At 48.2% G+C, this 20,385-nt stretch overlaps 1 protein-coding gene across 5 annotated transcripts in view; it reads left to right on the forward strand.

Annotated features, from left to right (window-relative positions):
- ASXL1 (ASXL transcriptional regulator 1) overlaps positions 1–19,383 on the forward strand; it is a 146,738-nt gene extending 127,355 nt beyond the window's left edge. For 2 of the 5 annotated variants that reach the window (XM_078651783.1, XM_078651782.1), the window contains exons 12-13: positions 15,534–17,080; positions 17,180–19,383. In XM_078651783.1, coding sequence (XP_078507909.1) covers positions 15,534–17,080; positions 17,180–18,260 — 2,628 coding nt within the window. In that variant the 3' untranslated portion in view covers positions 18,261–19,383. Of the gene's footprint in view, positions 1–15,533 lie in introns of all 5 variants that reach the window. The other 3 variants (XM_078651780.1, XM_078651781.1, XM_078651784.1) reach the window with 2 other exon arrangements.
- Positions 19,384–20,385: the final 1,002 nt, after the last annotated feature.

The following is a 20,385-nucleotide window of genomic DNA, read 5'->3' on the forward strand; positions in this document are numbered from 1 at the left end:
GACCGCACATGCATATCAACGGTGTGTTTCCGGATGTGCTCCACCGCCACATTGCACACACTGCAAAACAGTACGCCACCATCAGCATGCATCACGGCGCTGTACTCTTTGTCCCGATCTGTTGCAGTTCTATGGGTAGGTAGATGTGATCGGTGCTTCAGTCTTCCCAGGCTGCAGAAACTTCTCCTTCCTGCTTTTGTTGTAGTGGCTTGTTGCTCCCTTGGAATCCAAAAGTTATCAGGCTTGTGGCGCACTCACGTAGCTCACCTACAAATATATTTGGTGTTACTAGATGTGTTTCAAAGGAGAAAAGGACATTGCAATTGTTGGATGAAAAGTTAGGTTAAACGTGTGTAAAAATATGTGTAACTGTGAAGCAAAGTTGCATACATGGCGCGTTAACATACAGGTAGGCAGAGGTCCTTCGAAGTGAAATGGCACACTTGTGTTGTCCCGCTAGGCAACTTAGTCATCTGTGGAGGGCAGTGGGGGTGTGAGGTAAACATAAAAAATATAAGGCAAAAGTGTTTTCACCCAAAAAAGAACTGTGCCCCAAAGTGCCTCCAAATAAAAAATCACATTCTGGCAAAAACTGGAAGAAGGGGGAAGGATGAGCCACCTGTGAAGAAAGCGAAATCTAACTGCTCCCAACAAATTTGTACAAGTGTACTTTGTAGGAGCACATAAGCCTGGCGTTTACACTGGGGGGCGGGGGCCAACAGTGCTTAACGGGTGTCTAGGGAAAATCCCAAGATGGCCCCAAACCACCCCCAAGAAATGCAAAAAACAAAATGACAAGTATGAAACCCACATGATCACACAGAATCCCACCACCAAACCATGCACAGCGCTCCCACCCATCGCAAGTAGGACTTCACAAATATGGGTGGCGACCTCAAGCTTCTGCGCTTTAGCGAATGTGGTATTCATCTCCCCGGAAGTGTACAGAAACCAAAACGTACCTGTTCTGTGCAGCAGAAAGCATATATTAGTTGCCAGATGGCCAATGGCTCTTGAATAAGACCATTCTTCCCTCTGGGACTCTACAAAAAGAAGAAAAAAGAGTTGCAGGAGGCTTGGATAGCCCTTCCCATGGCAACTGTCCCACATAACTGCCACCTCCCGCACTACGCCTCTTTAAAAACCACAGCACCCCCACGTGCCCCCTGGACCTGCGTAACCAGCTGGCCCCAAAAGAATGCCCCCCTGGGACCGCTGCACACCGGGCATGCGGCGGGGACAAAACTTACCTGTGCCTGCACCGGCTCTTGAACTAGCAGATTCTTCCCTCCGGGACCCTACAAAAAGAAGAAAAGAGTTACAGCAGGCTTGACGCGGCGGCGACAAAACTTACCTTTGCTCTGCACCAGCTCTTGAACCAGTAGATTCTTTCCTCTGGGACTCTACAAAAGGAAGAAAAAAGAGTTACAGCCGGCTTGGCTAGCCCATCCCATGGCACCTGTCCCACATCACTGCCACCTCCTACACTACGCCTGCTTTAAAAACCAGAGCACCCCCATGTGCCCCCTGGGACTGCTGCACACCGAGCATGCGGCGGGGACAAAACTTACCTGTGTCCTGCACCGGCTCTTGAACTAGCAGATTCTTCCCTCCGGGACCCTATAAAAAGAAGAAAAAAGAGTTTTGCAGCGTGAATCTGGATTCACTATGCTGTGCATATTCCGCAATCTGGTGGTTGGGTCCGGAATCGTAGTCTTTTTTTTTTTCTTTTTTTTTGTTGTTTTTTTTTGTTTTTTTTTGGTCGTAGCCCAGGTGGGCGTCGACGTCCCACCATTTGGTGTACCTTCGGTGACATCGGCGTGCTTCCGGCGGAAGCTACCACCCTTGGGCGCCATCTTCAGATTTTTTTTCCGCCGTTGGGTCTGGATCGTCGCGTGAAGCTCCAGAAGTTTTGGAGGAGAAAAGGAGGAAATACAGCAATTCTTCGACGGTAAAAACCTGAGAACATTGGGAGAAGAGGACCATCAGAGAAGAGACGATGAAGAAAGGAAAGAACCTCAAGATCTTCGACGTCCTTGGAGGAATGCGCACACAGGGGCCCCCCTGAGCGCAGGGATGTACAAGACACCCTTTAAATTCTGCAAAAACTGCCACCACAAGTTCGCGCAGAAGGAGCAGCACCCGGTCTGCAACCTCTGCCTGCCGATCGACCACGAGAGCTGAGACTGCAACGCCTGCTCTGTCTTCAAGCCGAAGACACTCCGAGTTCGAGAGAAGCAGAGGATAGCTCACTACACGATGCAGGGCAAAGGCCAGGCCCCGACGCTTTACGAACTGGGCCTCTCCACCGACGACGAGGACAACATCGCCGAAGGTCCAGATGACTTCACGGTCGCAGAGACCGATAAGAAAACGCCTGACAAGGTAGGAGAGTCTACGACCCCGAAAACCCCCACAGGGCCTCGAAAGCCAGAGGCAGACTCTCAAAAGTCAGAGCCCAGGGCCTCGAAAGGAGCACCGGCGATGAAAACTTCGACGACCGAAGCTGCATCCTCCGAAAAAGAGCCCAGGGGATCCTCCGAGAAGGACTCCCGGAGGCCGAAGACCAGCGAAAAGCAAAGGTCGTCGAAGCAAGCCCCCGAAAAAGGGTCTTCGACTTCGAAGGAAAAGGAGCCGAAGAAAGCTTCGACGTCGACGACGCCGCCGAAAAGAGCAGCCGAAACGCTCGATGACGAGCAGGCCGCTGAGATGCAGAGAAAGAAAAGAAGGCTCGAGGCCGAAATGGAGAACATCCTTCAAAGAAAGAAGGATTTCGATCAGAAGTTGAAAAGTTACAGGATCTCATCGAAGCCGGCAACGGCCTCCGCTGAGGTGCAGGAGCAGGAGGAGTTCGACGTCGAAGAGCCGCCGAAAACTCCGGAGCCCTCAGAGCACGAAGAGGAAGAAGACCTCTATTACACAGAAGGGGATTACGGGGAGCAGTAGTCAAGTCAAGTCAGGTTCCTCGACGGGCCAAGACCAGGAATGGCAGGACATCGAGGCTGAAAACCCGGAGGAGGCTGTGGAGACCTACCCCTTGAGACCTTCGCCACCAAATGACATTGGGGCATACAATGAGGTGGTCAGGAAGGCTGCAGCAGCTTATGAAGTTAAGCTGGAAGAGGAGAAGCCAAAGGCAGATTTCCTGCTGGAAACATTGCTCCCCACGCAAACAAGAAGCCAATTCTTGCCCATGTTAAAGAGTATCACAGACCAGGGAAAGGAAGCCTTCAAGGACCCGGCTACATGCAGATCAGTAACACCGAGGACGGAGAAGAAATACAAATTCTCCTCCCAAGACCCAGCTTACATCAAGGGATCCGTCACAGCAGATTCTATAATCGCTGCAACTGCCAGGAAAAGGGCAAACGTCCCAACAACATCCGGACCTCCACCTGACAAGGAAAGCAGGAGGATGGATCTAACTGGCAGGAAAATAGAGAGGAACGCCGCAACGCACTGGCGGATGGCGAACTCCAACGCCCTCCTGAATAGACATCAATACCAGCATTGGGATGAAATGGGCCAGTTGCTCAAGCACCTCCCGGAACAATACCGTGAGAGGGCATCACACCTTGTGGAAGAGGGGAAAAGCATCGCTAACTCGTGCCTGGAGACAGCCTTGGATGGGGCTGAAACATCCAGCAGACTGATGGCTATAGGCATCGCAGAGAGAAGACAAGCCTGGCTCAGGATCCCAGGCTTCAAGGCGGAGGTTCAGAACAACATCCTGAACACACTCTTCAACGGTGAAACACTGTTCGGAGCCCCAGTTGATGACAAGCTCACCCAACTGAAGAAGGACAACGAGACGGCAAGGTCCATAGGGGCCCTGCAATTCAGAGGGATGAGAAGGGGCACTCCTACACGGAGGCCAAACGGCAGGGGTGGAAACCAGCAAGGGCAATCTCACCAAGCATTCCACCAGGGGCAACAGAGTGACAACCAAGGTCACCAGGGCCAGCAGAGGCAAAACTGGAACCATCAGAACAGGGGCCAGTCCTTTCGATCAAGAGGAAACGGACGGGCCAGAGAAAGAGAGGCGGTGAACAACCCCCCTCTAAGTGACTGCACACGGGAAAAGGTGCTCACCCACTCGAGCCCTCCGAGGGAAGAGCACGGAAGAAAAAAGAGGAGAGGGCTACTCGGACAAGACACAAGGGAACATGTAACTCCAGTAGGAGGCAGGCTAAGATTTTTTCTCCAGGAGTGGAGAAAAATAACCACAGACAAATGGATACTCGATATCATGCAGTTCGGATACTGCATAGAGTTGGAAAAGAGACCACCAAACAGGAAACCAAAGAAAAGGGAGCACTCGGGAAGAGAGCTGCGATTACTCCAAGAGGAAGCTCAAGAACTCCTCCTCAAAGCGGCCATCGAACGGGTTCCATTCAAAGAACGGAACAAGGGAGTGTACACAAACTACTTCCTGGTGCCAAAGGTGGACGAAAGCCTAAGACCCATCCTGGACCTAAGGTTCCTAAACAAATACGTAAAGACTCAAAAATTCAAAATGATGTCCCTACAAGAGGTCATCCCGCAGATAAAGGCCGGGGACTTCTTGTCCACCATAGACCTCAAGGATGCGTACCTGCACATCCCCATGAACAGGCAGCACAAGCACATGCTAAGATTCACAGTGCACAAGGATCACTACCAATTCACAACCCTGGCTTTCGGTCTAAAGTCCGCACCAAGGGTGTTCACCAAATGCCTCGCGGCAGTGGCCGCACATCTGCGAAGGAAAGGAATACTTGTGTACCCCTACCTCGACAACTGGCTCGTAAAGGCAAGCTCGTACAGGACATGCAAAGATCATGCAGAACAAGTCACAAGAACGCTAGCAAGCCTGGGATTCTCCATACACTGGGGAAAATGCTCCATGGAACCAGAGCAAGTGAAAATCTTCCTGGGAGCCCAAATCGACACCGTCCAATGCAGGGTGTTACCCAGCGAAAAGAGAACACTCAGCCTTCTGAGGGAGAAACGTCACTACCAGAAGGGGCGAGCTCTGACAGTGCGGACTGTGAGCAAGATCTTGGGGATGATGGCGTCATGCATACACCTGGTCCCCAATGTACGCCTACAAATGAGACCACTCCAAGAGTGGCTGCAACAGCAATGGTCACAAGCTGCAGGAAGTTGGGAGGATCTAGTGGTTGTAACGCACGGGTGCAGGAAGAAATAAGGTGGTGGATCAAGGAAAGGATAACAGTAGGGAAACCTCTAACACCACCGGACCCAACAGTGACCATCACCACAGACGCATCCCAGAAGGGATGGGGCGCACACATGAACAAGCTCAGAGTGAGGGGTCTGTGGAGCCCTACAGATGCTGTCAGACACATCAATTACCTGGAACTGAAAACAGTGTTGCTAGCCCTCAAGGCCTTTCAGAAACACCTGTACAGCCAGAAGGTGCTGATACAAACAGACAACACCACAACGATGTTTTACATAAACAAACCGGGGGGAACTCAATCATTCCCTCTGTCAAGCTTGGCACAAGAAATCTGGAGATGGGCAATACCATTCAAAATAGACCTACTAGCCATACACCTGCCAGGGAAGGACAATGTGGAAGCAGATTCGCTCAGCAGGCAGACTTCAGCATCCCACGAGTGGGAACTCAATATTCAAGAAACAGAGCGACTCTTCAGGAGGTGGGGTACTCCGACAATAGACCTATTTGCAACACGACGGAATGCAAAATGCCAATACTTTGCATCCAGGCAACCAGAGGCACTATCACAGGGGAATGCCCTATGGATAAGCTGGTCAAAAACATTTGCCTACGCTTTTCCCCCGATACCACTGAGCCCCAGGGTTCTCAACAAATGCATGAAGAGCAACATGACGCTCATCCTGGTGGCACCACAATGGGCCAGGCAGACCTGGTATTCTCAGATAATGGAGATGGCGCAGGGGCCCCCCCCCACAAGTTCTCAAAAAGAAGAGACCTACTCTCCATGGAAAACGGAGAAGTTCTTCACCCAGAGCCGGAGAGCCTCAACCTCTCAGCCTGGCTCCTGAGGACTTAGAGTTCGCACATCTAAAATTACCTGAGAGCACCCTGAGGGTGCTGCGAGAGGCAAGAAGGCCCAGCACACGCAAGTGCTATGGAGAAAAATGGAAAAGATTCACTCAATGGTGTTGAATGAAAAAACTCCATTGAAAACTGACCAGGGAATCTACGGTGCTAAGGTACCTCACGCACCTATTAAAAGCTAAGCTAAGCCCATCCTCGCTGAGGGTACACATGGCAGCGATTGTGGCGTACATAAGAGGAGAAACAGGGAGAAGCTTCTTCACATCTCAAGTCGTAAAAAGATTCCTGGAATGGGCTAAAAGAATAGCGCCACCAAAGAGAATGCCGCCACCAGCCTGGAACCTGAATGTGGTACTGACGGAGCTCATGAAAGCACCTTTCGAACCCATCCACAAAGCATCACTGCAAATGCGAACAATGAAAACGGCCTTTCTGGTAGCAATCACCTCGCTACGAAGGGTGAGCGAACTGCAGGCACTCGCACTGCAGGAACCCTACATCCAGATACACAGTGACAGGGTCGTGATGAGAACAGACCCACACTTCATGCCAAAGGTGGTGTCAAGGTTCCACATGAATCAGAGTATTCAGATTCCTAGCTTCTTCCAAAACCCAACTACAAGCGCTGAGAGGTCGCTCCACACTCTAGATGCAAGAAGGGCTGTGATGCACTACATTGAAAGGACGAAGGAACACAGGAAGACAAAACAGTTCTTCTTATCCTTCGCAAACAGGTACATGGGTAAACCAGTGACTAAAAACACCAAAGCTCGATGGATCGCACAGACAATACAATTCTGCCACAAACAAGCAGGGCAGGAACTAACAGGAGGGGCACAGGCCCACTCGACCAGGAAGAAAGGAGCAACAATCGCCTTTCTGGCCAACACACCAATTCAGGACATATGCCTGGCGGCAACATGGGCTTCAGTGCACACGTTCACTAAGCACTATTGCGTGGATGTACAGATGAACAAGGAAGCACAAGTAGGACAAAAGGTGCTTCAACATATATTCAACAACCAACGCTCATCTTCCACCCAACCGCCACAAAAGTAACGAAAACCGCTACAAAATCTATGCACAGCATAGTGAATCCAGAATGATTCACGCTGCAAAACGAATAGTTTCTTACCTGTCGGTGTAGTTTTGCAGCTTGAAGATCTTTCTGGATTCACTAGCGAACCCACCCGCCTCCGCCAGAAAGATGAGGCTGGAGAAAAGGGTGGAAACAGATAGAAAAGAAAGCAAGTTGAAGCTTACAAGATACGTGAAAAGAATTACGTTGAAAAACGATTAACAAACATAGCCATGGATTCACTACAAACACAGAGAAGAAAAAGGAGACCGAAAAAAGAATCCGAAGATGGCGCCCAAGGGTGGTAGCTTCCGCCGGAAGCATGCAGACGTCACCGAAAGTACACCAAATGGTGGGACGTCGACGCCCACCTGGGCTACGACAAAAAAAAAAAAAAACTACGATTCCGGACCCAACCACCAGATAGCGGAATATGCACAGCATAGTGAATCCAGAAAGATCTTCAAGCTGCAAAACTACACCGACAGGTAAAACTATTCGTTACAGCAGGCTTGATGCGGCGGCCTTCCCATGGCACCTATCCTACCTCACTGCCACTTCCCCCACTACATACTTTTTTTAAAAAATGCCCCCGGTCCCGCCGCGTGCCCATTTGCCGCACAAGGGCCCAGCAGCAACATACCTTTTTTTTAAAAAATGCCCCGGGACCACCTTGCCACCGGGCCCGCCGCACAGGGGCACGCGGCGGGCCCAGCAGCCATATAGTTTTTTTTAAAAATGCCCCCGGGCCTGCCGCGTGCCCATGTGCGGCGGGCCAACCTTGCCACCGGGCCCGCCGCGTGCCCCTGTGCGCCGGGCCCACCTTGCCACCGGGCCCGCCGCACAGGGGCACGCGGCGGGCCCAGCAGCCATATATCTTTAAAAAAAATATCCCCCGGGCCCGCCGCGTGCCCATGTGCTATGGGCCCACCTTGCCACCGGGCCCGCCGCACAGGGGCACCCGGCGGGCCCAGCAGCAACATACTTTTTTTAAAAATGCCCCCGGGGCCGCCGCGTTCATCTGTGCGGCGGGCCCACCTTGCCACCAGGCCTGCCGCACAGGGGCACGCGGCGGGCCCAGCAGCCATATATCTTTTAAAAAATATATCCCCTGGGCCCGCAGCGTGCCCCTGTGCGGCGGGCCCACCTTGCCACCAGGCCTGCCGCACAGGGGCACGCGGCGGGACCAGCAGCCATATATCTTTTAAAAAATATATCCCCTGGGCCCGCAGCGTGCCCCTGTGCGGCGGGCCCACCTTGCCACCATGTGCGGTGGGCCCACCTTGCCACCGGGCCCGCCGCACAGGGGCACGCGGCGGGCCCAGCAGCAGCTAAACTAAAACACTAAAACTAAGACATACCTCCAGGCTGTGAGAAGCAGGAAGCAGCAGCAAGTCAGGAGAGGGGTGGAGGGGTTTAAATAAGCACTCCACCTCTCACCTGCCTGCTGTGAGGACCCGAGGACCCCTTCCTTCTATTGGCTCCATGGCGAGAACCACAGGGCCAATAGAAGGGGCGGATTCCTCGGATTTCCGCTGGCAGTTTTGTAAAAATCGCTGCATTTTTACAAAACTGCTGATTTCGCAATTTTTTTTGCAAATCGCGAAATCCTGGAGGGTCTGATTGGGCACAGACGCTGTATTGCACTACTGCACCCGCACACCCTAGTGCTGCTGTAGGTCACCTGGTGGTTCTGCATTGGACCTTTCCCCATGCTCACCGTATATACAGAAGATTGGTCTCTCAAGTCGCTGTACTCTGTCTGAATGCTCTACTTGCTTTTCCTCCCATGTGATTACATTGCAGCTTCAGAAAAATGCACTGTCGACGTTTTAAATGTAAAAGTATCTTGTGAAACGTACTTACTTGATCGTATTTATTCTGGTGCCTAAACCTATATAAAGATGCATGTTATTTTTATAAATTGGTGTAGATCTCCTTATTGAGTTGTGGGTTTCGTTTATTGACTATTGTGTGCATTTGCAGATATCTAACGCTGCTTTCTGATAAGCATTAGGCTACTCAACCTCACTAGCAGAGCACCTTGGGTTTGCTAGAGAAAGCACCGGTCCACTTGTAAGGGAATACCTGGACTCGTTGCACAGTTACCTACCTGTAGGAGTAGTTTTCCAACTTGACTACCTTCTGGATACACTTGCAATCCTCCTGTCTCTGCCAGACGGGTTCTTATATTTGCAGGTGGGAGGACAGCACAGCAACAACACACAAAGCTTTAAAAGCAAAGACGTCACAGAATAAAATTAAAGATGGTGGACACAGGAGGGAGTTTCTGGGGTGTATATCGGACATAAGTGAAGGAACAGATCACCAAATGGTTGTTGATGACCACATCAAAAGAATGGAGAAGATGCCGGACCCGCCCACTAGATGGCAGAATAATGCACAGCATGTGAATCCAGAAAGTAGCTTGGTAACCATTTGTAGGAAAGTTTGCTTTCTTTGCATGGTACCCCCATTTTTGACTGACATCTGATGCAACCCGACTTGATGTGCCATGGGTCTTTGCCAATCAGGTTCCCAGGGCTTGTGTTCTTTTTAAAATTGCACCTTTGTATCCACAATTGACACAACCCAGGCCACAGGTGAGCCCCTTGTAAAAAGTACCATGGGTACCAAGGGCACTGTGACCAAGGAAGGCCTCTGAGGGCTGCAGCACCTATTGTACCACCCTTAGAGGCTCCTGTACTTAACCCACACACTCTGCCACAGCAGCCTGCATGTTTTGGTGCAGAAAAAAGTAAAGAGTCGGCAAGGCCTAGGTAAGTCACTCCTCTAGCAGGGTGCACCAGTCCTAAGGTGAGGGTATAGAGGCATGAGCCCTGTACCCCATACAGTGTCTACGTCCATTCATAGAAATTGTAAGTGTAGTAAAGCGTGTAGAATATATGGTCTGGGAGTTGGTCACTGCGAACTCCACAGCTCCTTATTGGCTTTACAAAAAACTGGGAAGTTTGATAGCAAACTTCTGTAGTAGGGTATCTCTGTGTATAGTCATAATCTAGTGAATAGTCCCGCCCATGTGCGTGGACCCCGGAGCAATCAAAAATAATCTCTTAAATTGTCCTCAGTGCAGTCCTGCATAGACACTTGAGAGAAAATTAAAGACAATAATGCAGCCTATACCTGCAAGGCTACACTGTCCAGTACTTCAACTAGAAATGCAAAGGATATTCCACCAACATCACATTAAACACAGTCTGCTAAATTTCACCCATAGAGAAACTTCCCCTTCACAAAATCCTTGGAATGATAGAGGAAGGGATGGACAGACAAGCCCCCATAGGCTGCCATTGTGTGTCTGGAAAAGGGATACCGTTCCTTTAAGCAACTCTCCAGAGACCCTCGGTATCCCATGATGCACAGCAAACTCCTTTTACTTTCAGTTTTTTTTTAAGGTGTTTAAAGAAAGGCCTATAGCATACATTACAGTACCATTTTCTCCACCGGGGAGGAGGGCGGGCGCTTATGACAATAACAGAGATACCCCTACTACAGAACTGGAGTTACAGGCAAGAAACGACTCCTCCTGTAGTAGGGGATCTCTGTGTATAGTCATAATCTAGTGAATAGAATGGCAAGACCATCCCAACAGTCTAACCGGCGGTGGAGAAAAAGACAACACCACTACTGTGCAAACAGATTTCTTAACGAAGCCTGCCCAACCTGAGCATCTGCTCTGGCATCAGAGTACAGACAGTAATGCTTAGTAATCTAGTGAATAGTCCCGCCCATGTGCGTGGACCCCGGAGCAATCAAAAATAATCTCTTAAGTTGTCCTCAGTGCAGTCCTGCATAGACACTTGAGAGAAAATTAAAGACAATAATGCAGCCTATACCTGCAAGGCTACACTGTCCTGTACTTCAACTAGAAATGCAAAGGATATTCCACCAACATCACATTAAACACAGTCTGCTAAATTTCACCCCTAGAGAAACTTCCCCTTCACAAAATCCGGGGACCGGCACCAGTTCAGTCGAAGAGCCAGATCTTGAGGAACTTCCTGAACGTGTGCAGGATCTGGGAGTGTCTGATGTTCACAGGGAGCGCTTTCCAGGTTTTGGCTGCGATATAGGAGAAAGCTCTCCCGCCGGTTCTGTTTAAGGATGCGGGGGACTTCTGCCAGAGCGAGGTTGGCGGAGCGGAAGTTCCTCTTGGGTACGTGGAAGAATACTCTCTCGTTGAGGTATTTGGGTCTGATGCTGTTGAGGGATTTGTAGGCGTGGGTGAGAAGTGTGAAGGTGGCCCTCTTCTCGACGGGGAGCCAGTAGAGGCCTCAGTGTTGGGTCATGTGCTTGTGGCGCAGTGTCCCGAGGACGAGTCTGGCTGCGGCATTCTGGATGGTTTGGAGTCTGTGTAGAAGAGTTTTGTTGATTCCGGCATAGAGGGCGTTGCCGTAATTCAGTCTGCTGGTTATGAGTGTGGGCATAGAGGGCGTTGCCGTAGTTCAGTCTGCTTGTTATGAGTGCATGGGTAACGGTCCTTATGCAGTCGGGAGGGATCCATTTGAAGGTCTTTCTGAAGATGTGAAAGCAGTTGAAATTAGTGGGGGCGACAGTGTTGATATGGCGGTTCATGGAGAGGGAGGAGTCGAGGATGATGCCGAGGTTCCGAGCGTGGGCTGTAGGGGTGGGTGGACTCCCGAGGGCGAACCGAAGAGCCGTGCTGACCCAGGAAAAAACCGAGGACACCAACTAACTTGGCCCCAGAATTATTGGCCTGTCCCAACCACGACCTGCCTACAGCGAAGAAACAAGCGTCTCCAACAGACCCTCAGAGCCCGGAGGACCTGCCCTGAACTGAATTAACAGACTGTCTCCCATGAGCACTGGATTTGTTCAAACCTAAGACTAAATTTCATAGTCTGGACTCTGCAATTCTGCACCCGGCTACCGAGGCCGAGTGCTGCCCATACACCAAGGCGATCCTAAGTTTGGATCCAGTGATCCCTGACCTCCCACAAGCCTCAAAACTACTCCTGCAGCCTTTACTTAAGGGTCCCCAACCGCAACCAAAGGTGGTAAGACCGCTGTTTCCTTGACCGAAATGGTCCAGGAAGTCAGACTTCATCTGATTGACTGACGCCTACCACGACCAATTGCAGCCTCCTAAGGAAACTGACGCCTAAGACACCCCAGCCCTCAACGCCTTCCTGACCTTGAGTGGCCCAACAAACCGTGTCCAAGCATCTTCCCAGATCCCCAGTCACCTTCCCAATCGTCAGTCCCCTCCAAGAAGTCCCCCCCCCCCCCCAACCGAGCTTGCAGCTTTCTGAAACCGACAATGCCCATTGAGAAACCCAGTGACTCCGACAACTGCTTTACCACCTTCACTCGGCCGCCTCTGTGGTGCAGTTCTAGTGTCGGTCGTTGGCCCATGCAGAGCTGACCGCAACCTTAGGAGCTTTGCTCCCACACCCAAGTGGCCTGCTTGCCAGCAGACCCCAACCAAAGGCTCCCTCAGCCCACTGGCTAACGTTGGGCCCCTGCACTCTGCATCCGGCCACCCCAGTGCCACTGGTGGTGCACCTAGAATGTCCACTTGGACCTTGGAAAACCTTGGTCCTAACCCCGAAACCTCAGCCTTGTAAGTCAAATACTTAACTTCGAGTTCAATAACCATTTTTCCTCCCACAGGTACCCATATTAGGAGATTTTGGTTATTGAGTATTTACTGTGTAATTGCAAGTATTCTGAAAAGCGATACCAACCTGTAACTATTACAATTACAAGAACTGTATTTCCTTGAACAGTCGTGCATTTGCAAGCATTTTTTACCTACCTGTACCAAGTCCTGCTTGGTTCTATAAATAAACCATAAGTATACATTTTTTATAATTAGCTAATTGGTCTGGATTCTGTCTGTGTGTAACATCAGCCTTGGTTGGGTGAGTATTCTTAACACACCTTTCTGCTAAGCCTAGCTGCTCAACCACACTATTACAAATAGAGCTGTAGATGATTATCTAATTTAGCCTCTACTATCCCTCTGGGGACCGACTGGACTCTGTGCACACTATACCTTACTTTGGTATAGTATATGCAAAGCCAGCTTCCAACACCATTTTGTTCCCCATCTGGGAATACCCTGTGAGTTCGTCCTCATTGCCAGTTGGATCCTTTTGGGCATTTTGTTCCCCATCTGGGAATACCCTGTGAGTTCGTCCTCATTGCCAGTTGGATCCTTTTGGGCATTGTCCGGGCTCCATGTTCCATACCAATTCCTGTTGTGCCAGCTCAGTCAACATGAGAGGACGAGGTACTTCCAATTGCGCTCTTCAAGTCTGCACTAACCCAACCCAACCCAACCCAACCTCTACTGAGGCTGTGTTCATTGTCCATTGAGCTAAGCCATTGCCCTCTCCAATTGAGCCTTTCAACGTTCTGGTTCTGCAGGACAGGTCTCACTCCCAATTCCCTATGGGCATCTCTACCATGAGGAAAGTTGCCAAGAGGACCACGATAACGCCAGTGGATTTGTACCTCTCTAGATACTGGCCTGGTCTCGCCCGGAGCTAGAGAAAGTGCTCCCTTCACTGTGGTTATGCAAATAACATCCGAGGTTCTCCACCTTCCAGCTCTTCACCTTGTAGGTAGAAACTAACATTTTAACTGAAGTGCTCCAACCAGGGCAGACCAATACTCTGAGTCTCTTACTGGCACACCTTTATGGGCCAGGGCAAAACCAATCTGGCCCCGCAGTGAATTGCCAGATTGTGTGGCACCATTCTCCTACAGCCAACGACCCCTGCTTGTCTCACCCATCACCTTTCCCCATAGTGCTTTGTGGTGCAAGCTTCCACCAGCAAGACAAACTCTAAAACTTTCTCTGGTGAGGTACAGTCAACCCTTATAGACCTGTCCTCTGACATTCGCCTTTTTGGAGATAACGTGGGTTTTGCTCTGGAGTACTTAAAAGAAAGCCAGACCATAACATGCTCTTTGGGTTTGTCTGCTCTGCCCCGCCAACCACACCAGCCATTTTGATCCTTCCGTGGCTCTGGCAGGGCCATCCAATAGATATAACCGCTTCAGCAGGGTTTCTAGCTTTTTTCTGGACGTGGACGCGGTACCCACCGATTCCTTGGTTGTCAGCGCCAGTTCTTACCCACCCTCCCTTACTCCCTGTTCTGTGAATTGAACTCTGTCCATTAACAAAAAATCCATAGTCTGGACAACTACACACTGGTCAACACCAATTTGCTATTAAAGCTCTGCACCTTAGGGCATGGATAACTTCAAAAGCAATGGACGTCCGCGTCCAATTGTGTGGTGCCTTTATTGACTAGACCTCTCATTTTCAGAGGTGAACGGTGTCAGTGCAGAGCCACATGGCAGCACCTATTGGTGTGCAGAGGTACTCCTCAAAAGCTCACAGATCTACTCTGATGTCTTGGAAAGTATTCAAAAGGTGAGGAATATGAGGTTAGATGGTTTCTTCCAGAAAGAGCGTTAACAAAGGTAAATAACTTGTTCTTCCTGACCATCCGCTAACCTTTACCTGGTAGAGTCCTTAAGACAGGACATGTTTTGGGCACTTTCAGGACTGCTTCGTAACCTCTGTGCTAGTCCACAAGGATGCCTTTAATCCAGCTGGTTTGGCAATTTATTGAGCTCTGACCCAGATGCCATTCCTGTCTCTGCAATGGCTCCTGCCTTGGCGCAACTTTCATTGAAGATCCGGACTGCTAAAGCTCAGCCTTCGTGTCTGTGGCACCACTACGACCATATAACAGGTGAAGCCCGTGGAGCAGATTTTGGTGTCCCTTCCAGCAGCGGTTTGGTAAATGAAAGGTTTTGTATTTTCTCAGATGGTAAACCCCTTTCACAGTACCATCCTAGACCCCAGAGATTTATCCAGATTGAGAATCCGATTAGTGCCCTGGAAATGACCAGTAGTGACAATTGGCAGATGGAGGGAGAATAATGGGAACCTCCTAGGCAATTTCTACAATACAAAAAACTGCCCTTACCTAGACCGTAATGGCAAGTATCCGTTTGTGAAACTGCTGATATGTTAAAATATGAGGCCTTTGGGAGGTCCTGCATGTGTCCATGCTCAAAGTTCTCAACTGAAGCTTATCCAAAAGTCATCTTGTTCTCTCCTTTGTTTGGCAAAGTTAGTCAATTAATGTAGAAGAAGGTGGATGATGGGTAAGGATTAAAAAAGTAACCACTCAAACTAGTTATTCATTTAGTGAATGGATTCATTTACAGTGTATTTTTGTTGTTTACCTAGTGCTTGAATGTATAATGAATACTGATGAAAACGAACAACTAATGTCTACCTGAATTGAGAACTAAAACTATAGAAAGGTATCTATGTATTTGTGGAGTGAATTTACATTTGATATTTTACAGGTCTTTATTTTTTTTTCTTTTCAGATTCATCTTTCACGGATCAAACCACCCTGGGTGGTTAACGGTCAGCCAGCATACAAGATTTGTTCCCCGGATATCCCAAGTTTTGAGTCTCCCAGGCGGGGCAGGTCTGGGTTCAGGAACAATGCCAACATTAAGACCCGTGTTCTTCGTGCCCGTGCCCAGAGAGAGGCTGCTCGCACTGCCATCGGTGGTGGTGGTGGGCCCGGAGGGGGCAGAGGGCCTGACGAAGGAGGGGGAGGGAGAGAGGCCAGTTACTACACAAGGGCATCAAAGCGAACTTGTAGAAATCGGACGTCAAATACTCAACGAACACAACTATTCTTGTCCAGTAGGCTAGATGTAAATAATCTTGATACTCTTAAGCCAGTTGCTATCAGCTTGTCAGCCAATGAATATCTCAAATGTTGTTCTGAGCAAGAATTTAACTTGTCGCTGAAACAGGACTCTGACCTTTCAAAAATTAATTCTGAATCTCTTCTTGACTTCAAAATCGACCTAGGTTTACACGCTACGACTGTCAGCAATCAGCTGGGTGCTCCATCCTCTGAAGGATCACTTCTACATACCAAAGTTTCTCCTCCGGTGATTGGCATCCAAGACACAGCTTTGTATTCTCAAAGCAGCAGCTTGAAAGCTGATTGCAGTCTTCACTCTAACTCTCAGGAGACAGAACTGAAAAGAGTATTTGTAGAAACTGAAAACCTCAACGGTGTATTAAAGGGCCCAGCATTTACTATTGTTGAGAATGTCCAAAGTGCTTCAGAGCACTTGAAAAAGTCCCACACTTTTGGTGTGGTCAGTTCTTGCTCCAGCTCGAAATTGGCTACTAGCAACTCACCATCTGCTATTAAAGAATGTGAGGAACCATTGAACAAAATAAGACTTAATGAAACTGGACAAAATGCTGCTGTGTCTCTAAATGTTGCTAAAGGGGTCAGTGGCAGAGCGACCATGAATGAAATAAAGACTAAAATTGAAACATTTCCTGAACTGGACTCCATCATGGCAGAAGTGTCGCGTGACATTCATGCCTTTGAGGAGATAGATGAAACCACAATAGTAGAATCTCTGTCTCTCCATGTCACGCTGGAAGGTCTTGGTGATCAAGAAGTTGCTTTGGAAGATCTGAGGAAGAAATGTCAAGAAATAAAAAAACAGGTTATTAGCAGTGTGGAAAGTGTATCCTGGTGTCAACGGGAAAGCTCATTTGAGCCCACGTCCAAAAGTGAAACCGATCTCTTGAAGGCAGACACAGAAAATGAATCCTCTCTACAGACTGGTGAAGAATATGCATTGGATGTAAGTGTGTGTAAAGTAAATGAGCTTGTAAAATCATTCAGAGAGGAAGATCCGTCCTGTTCCACATACTGTTCTCAAAAAGAAACATTTGAAAGTGGGTCTAAGCCTCTGGATTTGATGATAAATGCTTCTGGTGCTTGTAGTTCTTTGAGGTCTTCTTTTCTTACCACTTCTGAGAGCCCGAGACAATCTTCAAATGTAAACCCTATGTCCTCAATTAATTCCACTAATCCGTTAATGGTACAATTGTTGCAGAACAGTTCTTTGACAAAGGTCTTGTCCACAGCTCAGCCTGATAGGAAGCCAAAAAAAGAGTTGTCCTTTCCTTTTTCTGCACCTCCATTTAGCAGTTCTGGTCCAAATTTCTTAAGGGCTGTGAATGATGAAGCTACTAGTTTGTTCCCTAGACCGGAAGAGCTTAAGAACCAGCCTACTCCACAAAATGGTATTCAGTTTGTGTCTGGTAACCTCTCGCAGGAACTCCTAAAGGGTGTGAGTGAACAGGGTCTCCCAGAAAACTTGTCCTTATCGGCAGCAATATCTCCCTGTAGCCCTAAAAGTCAGCAAATCCCTCTTGCTTTCATAGAACACCCCCCAGCACTGTCCAGTGATGTGTTTAAAAAGGAAAGCCATATTTGTGCCCACCAATCCGGTGCCCCTAGTCGTCTTACCTCCAGTACTGATTTTTTTCCAGGTGCAGTCTCTGATGATGAAAGTTACCCAGATGTTCAAGATATAAACTTCTTAGACTCTCGATTACCAGGTAATGTATCCACATCAGAAGGTCTTCTGCGAGCTTCACGGACAATACAGGCAAATGTTGTATGTGCTCGTGGGCATGGGTTTCTGCATGGTGGTACCCAAGTAGGTGCACAGGAAGATTGGTTACCAGAGGACTATCAGCATGACTTTGTTAGTATGAAAAACAATCTGCCAATACTTTCTAGCTCCCTCAGGGAAAGTGCTCAGACCAAGATGGAGAATCCTATCCCTCCAGTTGAACTGAAAGACTTTCAAGGTGCTCCACTGGTTATTGACCTAGCAGACCTTGGCTTTCCCAGAGGCTCTGTGAAATGCAGCCAGCATACCCTAGAACCTTCATTGCTGCCCTCACAGCTGAACATCAAAAAATCATTTTATGGGAAGCTGTTGAAGTTAAGCAGGGGTGTATGTCACTGTGGTGCTGCCAGCGGTCTTGTCCCACGATTTAGCAAAAACGTTGCCTTGCAGCTTTCTAATCAGCCAGATTCCATCACTGCTTCTCTTTCGGTTCAAATGTTTGCACAGAGTGCTGGTGTTGAACAGATATCTCTGCATTGTTCCTGTCGCCTTAAAGCCATGATTATGTGTAAAGGATGTGGGGCATTCTGCCATGATGACTGTATAGGCCCATCAAAGCTCTGTGTACTTTGCCTTGTGGTCAGATAATAAAAGATGACCACAGGATTTGGCATATTTTAATGTGTATTTTGATAACCTTGGGACCTGCTCACAACAATTGTGTTATGGGAGTGACAATAATACACTTGCTTTGGTGAGTCTACTTCCCACAAAACTAGTTATAAGCTTATGTTGCTAAAGAAAGTTGCACTCCAGTAATTTTCATGCCACAGAGGGGCTTGGAGAGATTGAGTAGCTGGATGTTGCTGTGCACATAGGTTTGTGCCCATGTTGTTAAGGCATTGCCTGCCCTCTACGTTATTGGCCATCAAAGGATGTGCTCTTTTCTTCAGGGCTTTTGACAATTCTCAGCCATATATCTGCAATCAAGATTGTTGTGTTTGTATCCATGCCTCTTGAGCTGTATAATATGAACCTACTTCAACGTTTTAGTTTAGGGTGTTAGAATACTGAGAATGGTGTTAAGAAAGATTCACTAAGTTTTTAACCAGTATTCTAATTTCTATTGTTGTATCAGTGACATGCCAGCTCCATGTAGCATAAGGCAACAGGGAACAAACCTGAAACGACTTTCAGGAGCAAGAGGGATTGAGGAAAGGAGTCGAGACTTATTAGAGAATTGGTTTGTATGGGGAGCCAACGATCTGTGGGTTGATTAGCAGTGTACTGAGTTGGTGCCCTACCATATGAAGCTACTCTCCTACTGAGGGTAGCTACAGCAAAGAATGATTATGTTTTTTTGTAGCTAATTTACTTTTTATGTAACATATGGGGCTTGCCTGTGCCACATGATCCAGCACTGTCTGCCCCCAAGAGCCTCCCTGCTTGCCAAAGAACATAAAAGATTTGGTGGCAGTTATAAAGGGGGGATGTTGGAGGGGGTAGGCTATGCAGGCATTGCCTCCCTGGCCATACAGTTCTGGGGGGCTATTTTGTGAGAGAAAGATGCATATGTGGGGGAGGGGTAACTTGCAAGCAGGACTCGTTCAGGTTCCTTATCCAGGGTGTACAAAGTGAAATTTTTGGCTGCTGTTAAAACCCTCTGCATATCCAGTATTTTATCATTGTATTTATGTTGCATACAGTATTGGAAAATTCTATAAATGTATGGTATGTACAGAGAACATAAAGTTCTGCTACTCATTCTTTATTGACCCTTGTTATTTCTGTACATGAAAAACAGCGTAATTATCTAGCTTGTGACAAAGCGAAAGTCCTGAATATTAAGATCTACAATAGGCTCTTGTTATTTACCAAGGAGTAATTGCTGCAGTTGTACTGGTTTGGTGGGTGATGGTATGCAGCCTTTTTGTATATATTTTGTTTCTTCACTTTTCTTTAGACTAACCTTCAAGTTCGTTGTGAGTGTTTGGAATTGTGTGCCCTTGGTAGTTTTTGGGCTTCAAGCCCTGTTGAGAGTGCCTGATTGTGTTGGTTGTATATCCTCAGCTACAGTCTCTGTAATGTCTTGAGACTTCCAGAATGTCATATCTTGATCAATGCTTACACAAACCACTTGTGTGACGGGACATGCTGATGGTAGCCTCAATTTAAGAGCAAATCGATTACATTCCATAGGAATGACTCCCACCTGCTCCTGAAGTCGCTTTAATTTGAGGTAGCACAAAAAACCTAAGGTCACCTCCCTTCATGGTAAGAAGCGATCTGAATTGGAGATTTCTCCTCCTCTCAATCTGGTTCCGGTGTCTGACCCTTTTTCTAAAGTTTTCTTTGGGATTGTCAACTCTTCTTTAAACGGGATGTGTTGGAGATTCTCACCTCACCTCCTAAAAACTCCTACTTTTGAGTGTTCGAGCGCCTCTGAAGAAATCTGAGTAGGTTCCCACAATTGCAGTTCTGGCTGTGGCTCAGGTGGTTTGTGTCTCCCCATAGTGTACTGAGGCCTGCTCAGCATGGCAGATTCGATCTGTTTCAGCTCGAGTGATCAGTCCGTAAACTAGTATTTAGAAAGCTACTAGAGTTAAAATGGAGGTTTACATAAAGTTTCATTTTCATTGATTTTTCCTCCAGTGACTATTAAAGAATCCTTGCAGACTGCTCAATTTCTTGGCTTACACAATTGAACAAAAAGAGATGATGGAATGTAAATGATAACTGTTTGCCTTCGTTAGGCTGCAACCCTGCTTACGTG

The sequence above is a fragment of the Lissotriton helveticus genome, chromosome 7 (genome assembly GCF_964261635.1).
Source record: "Lissotriton helveticus chromosome 7, aLisHel1.1, whole genome shotgun sequence".
Taxonomy (NCBI): Eukaryota; Metazoa; Chordata; class Amphibia; order Caudata; family Salamandridae; genus Lissotriton; species Lissotriton helveticus.